This window comes from Osmerus eperlanus, chromosome 17, assembly GCF_963692335.1.
Source record: "Osmerus eperlanus chromosome 17, fOsmEpe2.1, whole genome shotgun sequence".
In the NCBI taxonomy this organism is placed as follows: domain Eukaryota; kingdom Metazoa; phylum Chordata; class Actinopteri; order Osmeriformes; family Osmeridae; genus Osmerus; species Osmerus eperlanus.
The window spans coordinates 1571015-1585932 of NC_085034.1; the positions used below are offsets into that span (position 1 = coordinate 1571015).

Genomic DNA, 14918 nt, shown 5'->3' on the forward strand with positions numbered 1-14918 from the left:
GCATCGCAGCCCAGCTAACTACTGGACATTGTACTTTTGGTAACTTATTGGTGTGGCTAAAAAGATACTTCGATATTATGATGGTGTTTTCATACGTGGCCTTCTAAGATACTTCTCACATCAAAGTGCAGTACTTATTATTCAGTGTATTTTACTGAAAGGCCAAGCTACTAATGAAAACACTTCCAAACCTTGAGGACTCCGCTCAGTAATTTGTGAAAAGCAAAGCACCTCTTGTTTTTGACATTTTCCATTTAGGTGTCTGATTAGCAAAAGCCAGGTCCTCAAATATCAATGAATCCCGTAAGAATTCCGGTCATAAAAATGTTAGGTAGGCCGGACATGCTTTGAAAGATGATTTTAGTCTGTGTAAAGAAGAGATTATCAGTTGAGGAGTATAGACAAAAATGTATTATAATTTTAATTGAAATATCTTAATTCTTATCATTACAAGTCTGTTCACAAAACATTAAAATGCATGCATTTTTACACACATACAGTAAGGTACTGCACAATCCAATTGCTAGGTCAACTGGAATTTTTATGTAAACGATTCTGCTCTGGACTTAACGTCAGAAATCAATCGAATCGGCAAAACTGTAGGCGAGTCAGAAGCTAGCATCGCCCTGAAGGGTTTAGCTCGGCCGTGTTTGAAATGCCCCCCGCCCAACAACATTCATCACTGTCAGTCTCAAGCTTAGAAAGATGGAAAAATCGCTGGCGAGGTTGCTGGCTCCGGTCCTGTGTACATACATAAACAGAGACGGCCCCAGGTCCTTGCAGCGATTGAGTCTAGGGCGTCTCCTGTGTCTCTCTCTGCGATGTTCTGTTTACAGCGACGAAGGACCCTCATCTTTCTAGTCTGGTAACTGTATCCGCTTAGCCGCCAGCCAGTTGTCCCTCTAGTAGCGTTAGCAACCTAGGCACGGACTTAGCAACGAATGAAGGAATTGCTTGTTTTGAATTGATGTCACATTAGATTAAGCTAGAGGGATCCACACCAATCCACGGTTGAGAGTCTTAATAAAGAAAAAGGGCCAAACCTAAGCCCTATAGTCTGAACGGTGTGTGTGTGTGTGTGTGTGGGTAAGTATGTGTGTGTGTTTAGTTAAACACTGGCTCTCATATATGACCCAAACCCCATAGCCTACAGTCTAGCTCCCAGGCGTGTGTAAGGGTGCAGTCTGGGGTTGTGGAGGCAGGAGGTGAGGATGAGATTTGGGGTTGGTTTTCCGTGGCACACTAGGGGCTCAGGCAGTACGAGGGGGAGATTCCTGCTGTCAATACTCTCCTACGGCCAGGTGGTTTCACTTCGCTACTTCAAAGTGGAGATTTGATTAAATCACAACCATGAACACACTCGGACATGGGTCCTCTGGCTGATATGAGCACACTGTTTCCCACAGAAACACTTTGCCATACGGACTCACTTACGTAGGTACACATGCGGTCAGAGGCACACACTCATATACAAACACAGCCACACACACACACACACACGGGCCTAGTAAGATGTGCGGGGGAACTGTAGGTCAGGACCAGACAAGCAGCTCAAGGACACGGTTGCCTTGATCCTGTTGGTTTAATTTAGTGTTTTTCGGAAGGAGACAGATATGAGAGGGTTTGAAGGCATGGATAGTCTCGTTAAACTCCCAGCTGAGAACCTGGAATTTAGGTGTAAAGAGAAGATTCATTTAAAATATATTTGTAATTTAACTGGGGTATTAACAGATCTTTATATTGTTCCATACTATATTAACCCCCCCCCCTCACACTTATTTAAACACAGCAGGTGTGTCATCAGTGGTCACATCAGGGCAGGAGTCCTGTTTCCTATAATGTGAACACCACCGCTACTGCAAGGTCAAAAGGGCTTAGCATTAATGCCTGTTTAATGCTCTGCTCAATTTGAGGTGAATTAAAAAAAAGCTTTTGCTTAATCCATGGCAAAAAAAGACTACAAGGACTTTCTGAAAGGAACTCACGTAGCAGAATCTGCATTCAATACAGGTCTTATTGAGAAAGTGAGCATATTTTCTCTAATATGAATGCATGTTCTGCAGCTTAGATTTACTCATTCTTACATTCCTCCTCTACCACTTCTCATTTCACATATTCCTCATATTACCCACTCACATTTACTGCAGTGTTGGCTACCCTGACATGTTGGAATGATTACAGTCTGTAATCATGTCCAAAGATAGTACCAAGGTTGATATTGCTTTACTGCCACATCAAGATGAATAGTGACTGTGCACGTTTAACACAATATCATCAGACAATATGACGACCATTTAGGTGATAATCAGTCATTACTGTACTTTCCTTCCAGCTACAGTTTTGTAATTGCTAAACGCTACTATTGTCGTATAAAATCTGATAATAATTTCTCTCACTCTTAATTTCTTCACTTTTCACCTTTACCCTTCCTCTTTTTGTCATTTTCTTCTCCCTTCTCCTTCCTTCTTTTACATACTCTAACTCATCCTGCTCTCCTCCCTCTCCTTCCTCCCCCTCCTCTCCTCCCTCTTCCCTCCTCCCTCTTCTTCTCCCTCTCCTTCCTCCCCCTCCTCTCCTCCCTCTTCCCTCCTCCCTCTTCTCCCTCTCCTTCCTCCCCCTCCTCTCCTCCCTCTCCTTCCTCCCCCTCCTCTCCTCCCTCTTCCCTCCTCCCTCTTCTTCTCCCTCTCCTTCCTCCCCCTCCTCTCCTCCCTCTCCTTCCTCCCCCTCCTCTCCTCCCTCTCCTTCCTCCCCCTCCTCTCCTCCCTCTCCCTCCTCTCCTCCCTCTCCTTCCTCCCCCTCCTCTCCTCCCTCTTCCCTCCTCCCTCTTCTTCTCCCTCTCCTCTCCTCCCTCTCCTTCCTCCCCCTCCTCTCCTCCCTCTCCTTCCTCCCCCTCCTCTCCTCCCTCTCCTTCCTCCCCCTCCTCTCCTCCCTCTTCCCTCCTCCCTCTTCTTCTCCCTCTCCTTCCTCCCCCTCCTCTCCTCTCCTCCCTCTTCCCTCCTCCCTCTTCTTCTCCCTCTCCTTCCTCCCCCTCCTCTCCTCCCTCTTCCCTCCTCCCTCTTCTTCTCCCTCTCCTTCCTCCCCCTCCTCTCCTCCCTCTCCTTCCTCCCCCTCCTCTCCTCCCTCTTCCCTCCTCCCTCTTCTTCTCCCTCAGTACCCGGCGGCCCTGATGAACCTGGGTGCCATCCTCCACCTCAACGGGAAACTTCCGGAAGCCGAGGCCAACTACCTGCGTGCGCTGCGGCTCAAGCCCGACGACGCCATCACCCAGTCCAACCTCCGCAAGCTGTGGAACATCATGGAGAGGCAGGGCCTCCGCACCCTGCAGGGGCCTTGACCAGGGCCCACCACAGAGGCAGGAGAACCAGACGAAACACATCTGTGTCCCCTCTCTGAGAGGGGGGCCCCGTGAGAGAGGCTGGGCCCCTCTGGAGGGTGAACCACGAGGCCCGAGGCTGGTCAGGAACGCTATACGCCAGCCAGACTGAGATGGAAAGAGAGAAAGAGAACAGCAGTCTCTGCTGGATGGTAGTTAAGGAAGCTTGGAGAACGTAATACACAAATACAGGGTGAAAGGCTTTGGCTGATGAGGGGAACTTAAACGATTATGGGTTGAGTGACAAAGTAGTCGTTGCTGATGGCAACTCCAGAGACAAGCAAGGGACAAGCTGTTATTGCATGTAGGAGTGGGACTGAGACGCTAATCTGCAGTGGGGAGTGGTAGGTCACAAACTGGCAAAGAGAGCCAAGCTATGGATCTTTATAAAAGGTTACGTTTGTAAGGTAAAGAACAGTGAAAGTCAAGATACAGAGCAATGGCCCCGAATTAAAAGAAGAAAAAAAATGATGTAAATTTGAGAAAATCTGATATTTTTTTTTTGGGGGGGGGAGTTGAATTTTGATCCCTAAAACACGTTTTAATTATTTTACTTTAGAGATGTGTAGGACTAAAGCCCAGTGTCTGTAAATAATCTGAAAATAATGTGGTCTCACCAACATCTTTTGTGCTTTCATACCTGGTCAGAGTTTTGGATTATTTATTTTTTGCCACACATTTGAGTCCAGCAAATGTAAACCGTGAACGAAGACCATATTTTAAGAAAAATTGGAAAGGTACTAAACCCAAGCTGATACAAGGTTTATACAGTACATGTATGTGCCAACGTTTTGAGTTGTGCCTCTTATCAAGCAGACAGGTTATTAAATGTTGTATGATGAAAATATTTTATTACATTGTGTGTGATCAGATCATTCTTAACTTATTTAACTGTGTTGCTGTTAATACCCACACTGTGTCATGTTATGATGGTGACTACAGACTGTCATGTTATGATGGTGACTACAGACTGTCATGTTATGATGGTGACTACAGACTGTCATGTTATGATGGGGACAACAGACATAAGCAGCTTTTCCATACACTTGTCCTCCCTACCCTCTTTCTCGCTCTTTCTCCTTCACTTACTCAATCCTTCATTCAGTCAGTGAGGAAGTGGTGAACCGTGACTCTTAAACCTTGGCCCTCTGACCCCTTTTACTCGTCGGAAAAACATGATACAGCCCGCACACAGCATAAGGCCTAGGCTGCATGAAATTGTGTTGGTCATTACGCACTATTTGAGCCAGCCCCTGCAGCACATTTACAGTAATTGTGCATTTAGCCTACAGATTGACCGGTCATTCTGCACAACACTATAACATATAGGCTAGGCTAATAAGGCTACAAAACAGTGGCATCGGCGGCCGTAATAACATCAGTTGGCACGGCGGCTGAGAAGTTTTTAAATAACATTTCCTACCTTTGATGATCTTTACTTGAAAACGAAGTCCATTCTCCTGTCCTTTTGGATGAATTGGTTGACGGCTGGGTCATGCAACTGATCCTTTGCTTAAAATGTAATCAGCAATTCCTTCTCGATGGAAATTAAGGCCAGGTCTAACATTCTGGCCTGCCCAGTAGCACGAACGTTACTTGTGGCTTCCATTGTGAAGTGAACTAACAAGCTAAGTTAGCTAGTTTATTAACTTGTGATCGCGTTCACCATAGCGGGCAGATAGTGATAACAAAGCCCACCCATTTCGAGGGAATATATGATTGGTCAATTTTACTGTCAATGGAAATTAGTCTTTCATTTAATTACCAGACCTAGACATTCTCTGGAAATACAATTAATCGGCCATAGCATTTTCCTCCCAACAACAGAGGCAGCAAAATTCTGATAGGGTGACAAAAGGGTATTTTTTCATTTAACTCTTCACATTCCAACACAAACTGAATAGGCAGGATTGAAGGGTTTATTTCAGAAACATTTTCTTTAGATTGTCAAAGAATGAATTGATCAAATAAAATTAGAACAGATTAGCCTACTTTTAAAATACATATTTTTAGAATATATTAGGCCCTAGGGCCTAGGGCTCTGACAGTTCCCCCCCCCACACACACACACAAACACAGACAGACAGACAGACCAACAGACCAACATAGTGTCATAAGGCCATGGTTATTTCCTCCTCTGCTCAGGGAAATCAGGTGATTGTTATTGTGAACAGCTTGCTTTTTGTAGAAATGACAAGAGAAACGGAGATATAGGCCTAACAGATGTTTTTGTTAAATTATTACGAATATGTAGGCTCTTTCGTGTGTTGTGTGAAATAGAATGCCGATTCAGATTTTGGTAAATAAACACACGTTCTCAAACCAATGCGTGTTTTCTGACAAGGTAGGGGAACACAACAATCCTGCATCTTTTCTCTAAATGGTAATTTCCATGGAAATCTGATCTTTCAAACAGAACATAGTGAAAGTTGAGCTGATTATTTAATAAGAGATAGGCCCTAATGGACGCACACACACGCAAACTCTGATAGTTAATTTGATGCTTTCTGACTGTCGACCTTGACTTATTTATTTATTTTATATTTTTTGGCATGCCCAAATCATCAATAGGGCTCCACCGACTGATCTCAACGAGATCAAACAGGACTTCTGACTTTGAGCTCTGCAGGCGGTAAATATCTAACAGGGTTTGAAAAATCCTGCAGTCTCTGTCACACCCACACACAGCTGGGATCAGAAAACACAGGATGCACTAGGTAGAGTAGAGGGTGGCAGTTTAGTGCTAATAGTTTCAAACCTGGTGCATAGGATTAGGATTTGCCTGCGGTAAGCGTTAAATAGTTCTCATAGCACTCGTTTCTTAATGATGCAGTTTTTAGCAATTTCATACATAGCACATTACTCATTAGGCCTACTTCAATTGAGGTTAACAATGTAGCTGATTCGGTTCATTATTTTCACCACCCTGAGGAATACTAATGTGGGTACAACTACTGCCAAGATTCAGATTGATGGTTCAAAAGGATAAAGGATATAAGAATTCAAAAAGCTGTTTAAAAGCGTTCTGTGGCAATAACATGGAACATAGACCTACTATAGCCTAGGGTTACAGTTTTGCCTTTGGATATATTCGTTACTTTGATAGGCCAAAACAGTACACATAATAGTAGGCCTTAATTCCTTAAGTATAGGCCTTTAAGTCAAAATACCAAACATAAACACGAACACTGAAACTAACAGTGTAATATGTCTTTCAAACACAACCCACCCAACAAATACACACAAACACACTCTTTCAGCTTTTAATAGGCGAGGGTAAAGTATAAATAGGCTACATGTAGGCCTACATTTATATTTATTTCTTCACCAGTTAGTGAAAGAACCATCTTAAATAATAACATGTTTGCTTCAGTAGCTACAACATGCCTCTCTCATTCAGTCTCTATAGATAGGCTTAATTTACATTTAGTCATTTAGCAGATGCTCTTATCCAGAGCGACTTACAGTAAACAGGGACATTCCCCCGAGGCAGGTAGGGTGAAGTGCCTTTGCCAAAGACACAACGTCATTTCGCGTGGCTGGGAATCGAACCGGCAAACTTCTGATTTATAGCCAGAGTCCCTAACCACTCAGCCAAATGACTCCCCTAAGGCCTAATAAATAAATATAAATCCATAACCTGCATTTATTAACAATATGAACGTTTCCCACACATAATGGCGCCATCTGTATTTTGGTGTTCCATATCCGCCAGCCGTAAGTTCAGACAGCAGGAGCGACACCTGCGACTGCAGCGCCCAAGTGGCGAACGTAAACTAGGGAAGGAAGTTACAGAGGCCTGAAGAGATGAAAGACTTCCTCTCTGCTGGGCAACCGTGTGAGCAGGTAGAACGGAGCTAACAATATTCAGGACATACAGAGTTCACACTGGGTTCTGTAGGCTACAACTGCCCTATAGCCAAAGAACTTCAATAGGCCTACTCTTTGCTATAGCCTATGTTCAAGTTCAAGTGCCACCGTCTGTGATCTGACGTAGATAGGTCAAAGTGACATAGATCGTCATTTTTTGGCTCTTTCCATTAAAACCTGATCTGAAAACGGAAACAAAACTGTTCTACGGTCTAACTCCACATTTCAGTGCGACAAAGTTTTTGCGCTTTGCACATGCTTTCAGGAACTCAATATACGTATATAATGTACTGAGAAGCAAATAATGGAATTTGCTTTACAGGATCTTTAACTACTGTTATCTATTCAAGAAGCCAACATCACTTGTCGCTTTTATAATGGAAAAAGTGTGTTGCTTGGCAACAGTCCAGTGGAGTTGCGGAACTGTTTTGTGTAGAGTCAAATCAATTATATATAAAAATGTAAAAAAATCGTATTTTTTACTAATAGCACTTGTATGAAAGCAAGATCCCAATCGAGTAGGATATTGCATATAAAATCTTCAAGAAATAATACATGTTGTTTACAGGTAGACAAATCTGATAGACCGTGAAACACAAAAGGCTGCTAGTCAAGTCAAACAGTCAAATCAAAATAGTCAGTTTCTCCAAATCTGTATGTGTGGTACTGTAGAGAGATTCTGATTTGTTTCAGGTTGTATTAATATGAGAAGATTCTTGAAAACATTGCCTGCAGGTTTGTTTTCGTGAAGTTGCCGTCCATCTTTCTTCTGCAGGTTCATAGGGACCTCTGCTGGACAATTGTATTAAATTAAATTTGAGTTTTTCTGTTTTCGGATTCAGTGCAACAAATATGGATGAAGACACCGAATTTCTCTTATGCCGCACCAAAGTCAAGTATTCCTACTAGTAGTACTGAATCAAGTACTCTGGGTATATCTGATTGGAGTCAAAGATAACAAAGATTTGGGGATTTTGTATGTCGTCTACACAGCTTTCATGGTAGTTTGTTGCACTTTTGTGATCTGGCTTGGAGTAATGTTGTTTTCCAGTAGTCATCTTCCCCACGATAACTCGAGCTAGGAAAATTACTTTGGTCCGCTCACACAAGAAGTCTTGGGGTGCACGACCAAAGACTGTCCATGGCTTCAGGTTCCACGGGCTGTACTTATTAGCGTACGATGCATATTTTGCAAAGTATGTTCCTGGATAAAAAGTAAATAAAATCATGGTATAGTATATTTAAAAGGATAGGCAGTGTACCTTCTATTGTTTTGCAATAAAAGTTAATTAAATGGGTTAGGTCTCCTCTTTAAGCTCATAGTTAAACCAGGTAGGCCTATAGGCCTATTTTTTATATGTAACAAGACAGCCATAATACCTGTGAGGTGTTTTTTGATTATGTGTATTTATTAGGACTTACCTTTGCCGTAAACATGAGCAGTGGTTCCAGCTAACCTGCAGTCAAAGTTGTAAGTGCAAATTGTGTGTATGTTGTCGACACTGGTTCCATGAAACAATCTTTTTTCCTTAACGTCTGCAGCTCCTTGAATTCGAGCCAATTGTATCTTCTTCCTTTAGAAACATATTTACATGTAGTTAGCACATTCTGAAATGCAAACACATTTGTGAGCCTGCTCTTGTAGTTTTTCATTACATCTATTCATTTAAAGATATTGTCATCCGCATATTCTGTAGATAGACAGACGACCATGCAACACAACATACCTACAGTAGAATTCCCAGAGATCCGAGTTCTGAATTCTACAGATTGATTGAATATGTCTCTTCAGCAACCCGTCATTCTCCACATAGTCTGCCACTGTTTTATACTCCGGTGTGTCTTTGTTCAGAGGGAAGACCTTAAGGACAAATGGAGACCTTTTCAACTTCATAGTGATGTAATTACAGTTACAATCAGCAATATTTGTAATTGTACAACAAATTAGTAAAAAATTAACACTTCTGCTAAATTGATTGGCATTCAGTGTTAGACCTGGTACACAGGTGAATTGCTATTGAGGTCCAGATTGTAATCACAGAGGGCTTGCAATAACTTGCCATTTAGACATCTGTGTTGATAATTTGGTACTTTTTCTTTGACAGTCTAATAATTGCTGAAATAAACAATTAAAATGTAAAACATGTAAAAAATAATTATTTAAAACATTGTTTATGGCTGTGTTTGAAATATTACAATAGTAGCTTTTATGAACTACTTTATTCTTATTCATACCTGGTAAGGAAGTGTGGGATCTGCCGTTTCCCAGAACACTGGCGGAGAGGTAAAACAACTACACCTGTACAGAAAATAAGATTCGTTTACTCAAGAATGGTCAGTTTCACTTTCATTTTCTCACAAAACAAGAGTATGGTTGCATAACAGTGTAAAGTCAAACGTCCACGGACTTATATACTAATAATACAGGTGTGACTTAGTAAAAGAGAAAAGGCTCACCCTGGATTTGTGTTTGTACTACAGGATCTTTGGATTCGTCTTTGCCTTCCTGTTGGCACATCAGTTTGTAGCATCGCTGGATATTGTCAAACAATATCAAATGAATACCGTTAGTAACACTACAGCCTAGCTGTGACAGCTAACGACATTTAAGTTAATAATAAATATAAATGAATTTATAAATGTAAGAATATTTTATAAAGTAGTTAAATACTTGAGAAATCCACCCTGGTGCATCCTCTGCTTGCGGATATCTGAAGAACTCCCTTTGAGTCTCTCAAGTAATGCCTCTCAGTATCCTGGCTGGTCAGGGATATCGCCTGGTCTTCCTAACGTTTAGGATTGGAAGCTCAGTTTAAGTTGACGCAGCAGGCTATCAAATACATGAGTAGGCTACCGTGTGAAGCTGTGTGTAGAGATGTCAAAAAGGGACAGAGTCATAGACCCAAACAGACAGGTACCTCAAACTTATGCCACCTTCCACAATCAGCCAGGTAAAACCACTGCCATGGACTCTCGGTTGTATCCATGCACTCCACACCTGGGAAACGTTCTTTTTTAACACTCCACATCTCTCTCTCTCTGTGCTGTGTACAGCTACTCTTTCTTTCAGTAACAATATTGGTGCTCTTGACTTCTCTGATAAAAGTATTTCAAACCACACCCTCCTGTTTTTCTTCCTGATTGCCTGTGTGAGAATAAGTGAGACTGAAAACGTTTCCCTCAATGCTCAGACACGTCCTATCCTTCTTCCTGTTACGCTGTTATGTTGTTATTACACTGTTCAAGTGGTAATTGGCTGAACTCAGCAATGCTTTTAATACATTTTCATTATTTAACATTAAACACTGACCAATCATCACGCAAGAGTATACACATACAAACTGTTAAACATTAACACATGATTTACACAGAATTTATTTACAGTGTTATGTACACAATCATACTCCAGGACAGATTTCGTCTCTGTGACAGTACAGTTTATGAACAACTTATAATTTACAATCTTTTTCCAGTTAGAGATGAAAGTAGAGAGAGCTGCTAAGGTAATTGTTTATAAATGTATAGTGATATACAACAGTTTAGAATCCCATTAGAAATGGAAAAAAATATGGTTCCAATTTTGCCAAGAATGCAAACTCACAAGAAAATCTTTACTGTAGACCCACATCAATTTCATACAATATAATCAATAAAAAAGGACACAAATCATGATCATCTCACAGTATCTCATAACATGGAACAGACACAAAGGGCTTTTGTCATCATGACACACTGACACACCCTCTCACAGAGAGGAAACACAAATCCATTGGTTCTGAGGGACATTTCAATGTGGAATCTAAAACATTTCTAAAGTGCTGAATGAATGAGGTAGATTGTTTAACTTGGGTTTAAGAAAGTGCCTCCCGTGCATGCCAAGTATCACATAGAATACACACACAGGTCAATGACTCCCAAGACACAGAACTACATTACAGCATGGTGCAAAAATTGGCAAAAAGAAACAGTTTAGCCCTTGCTTAAGGCATTTTGGACCTTGTTCAAAACAATGCCCACTTGACTTACACAAGAGCCGTCTAGAATGACAGAACATATTAGTCAGAACAATCCAGTTCTGTCTTCAATCCTCCCACCCCCTCCTTTGAAAGATACCGAAGGCAACATCTGATCAGACTGGCCCATCGGAAGAGTTCACAGCCATCCAAACACATTACAACTCTGCTCTTAGAATAGACACTAAATACTAACAAGAACTATACAACCCTTTTCAAAGTTGTACTAAGCTTTTCTTTGTTCTTGTAGAGAGTTGGTGTTGTCAATACCACTACATAGTTCCTGTAACCAAGAACTGCATTCATTAATTAGTCAAGGTAGAGCAACTACATGTAATGTGTGTACAGTAGGCGACTTTTAAAATGCTGAAAACGTGTACAGAACAGTGTGCATTCGTGTTCACTATCCTTTCTATAGCCTGGAGGTACACGTCTATTAGGTTTTGTGCTGAAGGACTCTATTATAGACTGTGAAATTGTTTCATTATCATATTCAGTGAAGCCAAAGCATCTTCTTTAAAAACATGGTGGGGTAACACACAGAGCACGTAATCACTTTTAACTAGATGGCAATAAAGGTCCAAAACAGCCTCTTGATAGAGGATAAAACACGTGGTACATTCTAACAGTGTACTTTTCTTTTCCTCTGTGACATCCTCGTACTCGTCCTGTCCCATAATGTCTTATTAACATAAAGCACAACACAGGAAAACAACACAATTGACACTGAGCAGATCACATAGAAACCTATCGTCTCTGTATTCACAATCCATTAAGGCACTTAATATTAACCAGGCCCCAGTCAGGCACTCTCATCAAACAGAGAGACAACATCTTCTCTGTGCATCTTCATTTCTCATTCATTTTTGTTTTCCAATCCACTCCTGGTTAGTGGACCACCCCCTGTTCTTTGTGTAATAATCCCAAAGCAAATGTTTTCCTCAGTTCCTGTAGGCCTCAGTAGAACTCAATGAGATATTCCGGGTAAATCTGGTTGCTGTCAAAGATAACGTAAATCTTTGGATTGGCTACATCGTCCACGCAGCTATCAAAGAAGTTGGTATAGCTCGCATCCTTTGAAGGAGGTCTACAGTACAATGGGTGGCCCAGTGTGTATTCTCCGACCAACACCCTCGCCAGGAACATGGTCTTGTAAGGAGGCTCACTGGCAAATATCGGCGGCGCTAGACCGTGCTTCTGCAGAGCAAAGTTGTGTTTTCCTGTTGTAAGGCAGAATTTACTGGAGTATTTGGCATCTCTGGCAAAATAGCTTCCTAAACAAAGAATAAGAAAGAGCGATTTAGGGTATCTCATAGCCGCATACATGTCACAACACAAGTGGGACCTACCTTTCCCATAGACATCTCCATGGCTACCAGTAAGCCTCCAGTCAAAGTTGTATGTACAAATAGCAGGAACGTTGCTGTGGCCTGTGCCGTGAAACAACATCCTCTCCTCGATGTCCTGCGCTCGCTTTACCTTTCGCAACTGTGCTTTTTTCCTTTGGAAAAACCAAGGAAGAAGAAAAGCAGATTACATTCGATTAAATATTCATAATGTTTACCTACATCAAAAAAACAAACAAGTTACATAAAAACTGTACAATAAAAATATCATAACTGAATGTAAACTACTGTGTACTGTATCAAAGAATACTTTGAAGAAAATGAGTCGACTACCTGCAGAAAAACTCCCACAGGTCCAGGTTCTGAATCCTCTGAATGGTTTTGATTGGGTGTCCCATGGTTCTCTCATACAACCTGGCGACCTCCTTGAACTCGTAAGTATCTCTGCTTAACTGGACAAGCTAAAACAGCAATGACAAACTTTTAGAAATAGTGTTATTTACAACGACTGAAAACCTGTATCCTAACAAAAGCTTTGGTGACACTGCACTCCGAAAACCCATACATCTGTGTATGGGTTTGAGTGTGTTAAGGGGGTTCCATTCTTTAAGAATGCTGGCCATACATCGTCATACTGTTGACACAGGTCTTGGATGTCCATACCTGATAGGGATCATCTGTGTTTATCCTTTCCCAGTGGCAGGGAACTGGCAGGGCCAGATTGTCACAAATAAACCTGGTGAAGATGACAGATGACAATTATTCTCGATATCGATTTGTTTCCAGCTTTTATATTATATTTGCCCCCAGATTTAGTATATTCTGTCTTTAACCTTCAGATAGACTAAAGGGTTTCGAGACCTACGATAGAATAACATTATACCAGCCTGTGCATGTTCACTTTAAACAATGGCAGAAAGAGTTTAAAACCCATGAACTCATGAGTACATTTCAGACCACAAACCGATAATCCTACATTAATTATTTTCCTCATACTGTGGCTGATAATACCTGAAGCCAGTTGCAGAGTGAAGGGACCGCTTGATTGGCCGCTGTTTCCCGGTTGTCACATTTATCTGTTTCATAACTGGACAGGAATAATGTCAATCAAATATGAGCCAATCAATGACTATCCCAAACAGCAATTGCTCATAGCAATGAGACAGAATATATTTGCTTTTAGTACCTGAAAAGTCTAGCCGGTAGGTGTACTTGGCAGTGTAGAACTCCATGACACCATGTTGATTCCGGCTGTAGTGCTGTTCAATTTGATCACTGGTCACTGAGCATGCAGCGCTTGGGTCAATCTAGCAGAGACGTTAAGAGTCAGACGGAGATGAACATTTCAAACAGTGGAGGGTGTGACCAAACTCTCCCCAGTCCACCACACACATTTGAAAGGCTCCTCCCTGCTGAAGGTGTGTGTGGATGATCAATGTGTGTTTGTACTGGAGACCAGAGGTGTGACAAGGATCAGAGGAGGGGGAGCGAAGTCAGAAAGACTGACAGCTGACACTGTAATACCCTGAGGCAGCTGGATGGTTTAACCGATGAATGGGTCATCGGCAAGGGCGTAGTTTGTGGAGGGGATAAGGTGAAGATGACTGGATAGATCTCTGAAATAGATGGATGCAGTGAATGTCGACTAGACTGATGGGTAAATTACCATGACCATACCTCAAACATATGCCAGACTCCACACTCTGCCAGGTAAAACCAGCACCAATTAGGCTCCGAAGTATCCATCTCCTCCACCTCCGAGGAGCATTCCTCCTCTGGTGTCCTTATGGCAAACATGACAGTCTGGAAAATAGGCGTTGAAACTACTTTTAGGTTTTTCTAATACACCAATGGACACGAAACATTAGACTAGGGATATGGTTTCACGGTTTGAGTTTACTTGACAACATGTTCTACTAAGTAGCTTTAACAGTCTGTTTCCTGTTTGCAGATGCGAAATATGGGATGACATAACTACCACATCAAACTGTTAAATCCATCCCGTCAAAACGACCTACTACATCGGATCTCGGATTGTGAGCCAACATTAACCAGCTAGCTACCACACCTAAGAAATATAGCTAGCCATGGCTTACCGATATGTTGTAGAGCTACCTCCAAATGCACGTGACTTCTTTTAGACAATAGACCACATCACGACATATGGATTTTGTCGAAATGAAGCGCAAGCACAAGGATGCACATTCAGCTTGCAGCATCACAACATGAAGATGCATTTGAGTATCTCTGTCGATTGTTTACAAATAGCCGACGTTCGTTTCCTGCAGAGCTCGAGTTTCCTGGTTCAAACGTCAC

The 14918-nt window shown here is 41.8% G+C and overlaps 3 protein-coding genes across 3 annotated transcripts in view; 1 reads left to right on the forward strand and 2 right to left on the reverse strand.

Moving 5' to 3' along the window:
• Window positions 1-5065, forward strand: part of tmtc2a (transmembrane O-mannosyltransferase targeting cadherins 2a) — a 48166-nt gene extending 43101 nt beyond the window's left edge. Inside the window, exon 12 of the mRNA XM_062482710.1 lies at window positions 3152-5065. Coding sequence (XP_062338694.1) covers window positions 3152-3334 — 183 coding nt within the window. The 3' untranslated portion in view covers window positions 3335-5065. The remainder of the gene's footprint in view (window positions 1-3151) is intronic.
• Window positions 5066-5367: 302 nt separating this feature from the next.
• Window positions 5368-10353, reverse strand: LOC134037446 (protein mono-ADP-ribosyltransferase PARP11-like). The gene is made up of 7 exons (XM_062482714.1): window positions 10162-10353; window positions 9915-10029; window positions 9701-9776; window positions 9479-9542; window positions 8971-9104; window positions 8666-8817; window positions 5368-8447 (listed from the first exon to the last, which is right to left on the reverse strand). Exons 1-7 carry the CDS (start codon window positions 10270-10272, stop codon window positions 8149-8151), a joined length of 951 nt encoding a protein of 316 aa, XP_062338698.1. The 5' UTR covers window positions 10273-10353; the 3' UTR covers window positions 5368-8148.
• Window positions 10354-10600: 247 nt separating this feature from the next.
• LOC134037445 (protein mono-ADP-ribosyltransferase PARP11-like) lies at window positions 10601-14911 on the reverse strand. Its single transcript, XM_062482713.1, has 8 exons — window positions 14699-14911; window positions 14280-14405; window positions 13789-13909; window positions 13614-13689; window positions 13266-13338; window positions 12936-13063; window positions 12606-12757; window positions 10601-12530 (listed from the first exon to the last, which is right to left on the reverse strand). The coding sequence occupies exons 2-8, from the start codon at window positions 14397-14399 to the stop codon at window positions 12214-12216; spliced, it is 987 nt and encodes a 328-aa protein (XP_062338697.1). The 5' UTR covers window positions 14400-14405; window positions 14699-14911; the 3' UTR covers window positions 10601-12213.
• Window positions 14912-14918: the final 7 nt, after the last annotated feature.

Excerpts from the sequence above, each read along its gene's own strand:
- LOC134037445 (XM_062482713.1), bottom strand. The coding sequence starts at position 14,399 with ATGTTTGCCATAAGGACACCAGAGGAGGAATGCTCCTCGGAGGTGGAG. Across the intron at positions 13,690-13,788 it reads CTACCGGCTAGACTTTTCAG|TTATGAAACAGATAAATGTG; the intron begins GTACTAAAAGCA and ends ATTCCTGTCCAG. Across the intron at positions 13,064-13,265 it reads ACACAGATGATCCCTATCAG|CTTGTCCAGTTAAGCAGAGA; the intron begins GTATGGACATCC and ends TTGCTGTTTTAG.
- LOC134037446 (XM_062482714.1), bottom strand. The coding sequence starts at position 10,272 with ATGTGGAGTGTTAAAAAAGAACGTTTCCCAGGTGTGGAGTGCATGGAT. Across the intron at positions 9,777-9,914 it reads CACCAGGGTGGATTTCTCAA|CGATGCTACAAACTGATGTG; the intron begins GTATTTAACTAC and ends GACAATATCCAG. Across the intron at positions 9,105-9,478 it reads ATCCCACACTTCCTTACCAG|GTCTTCCCTCTGAACAAAGA; the intron begins GTATGAATAAGA and ends TTTGTCCTTAAG.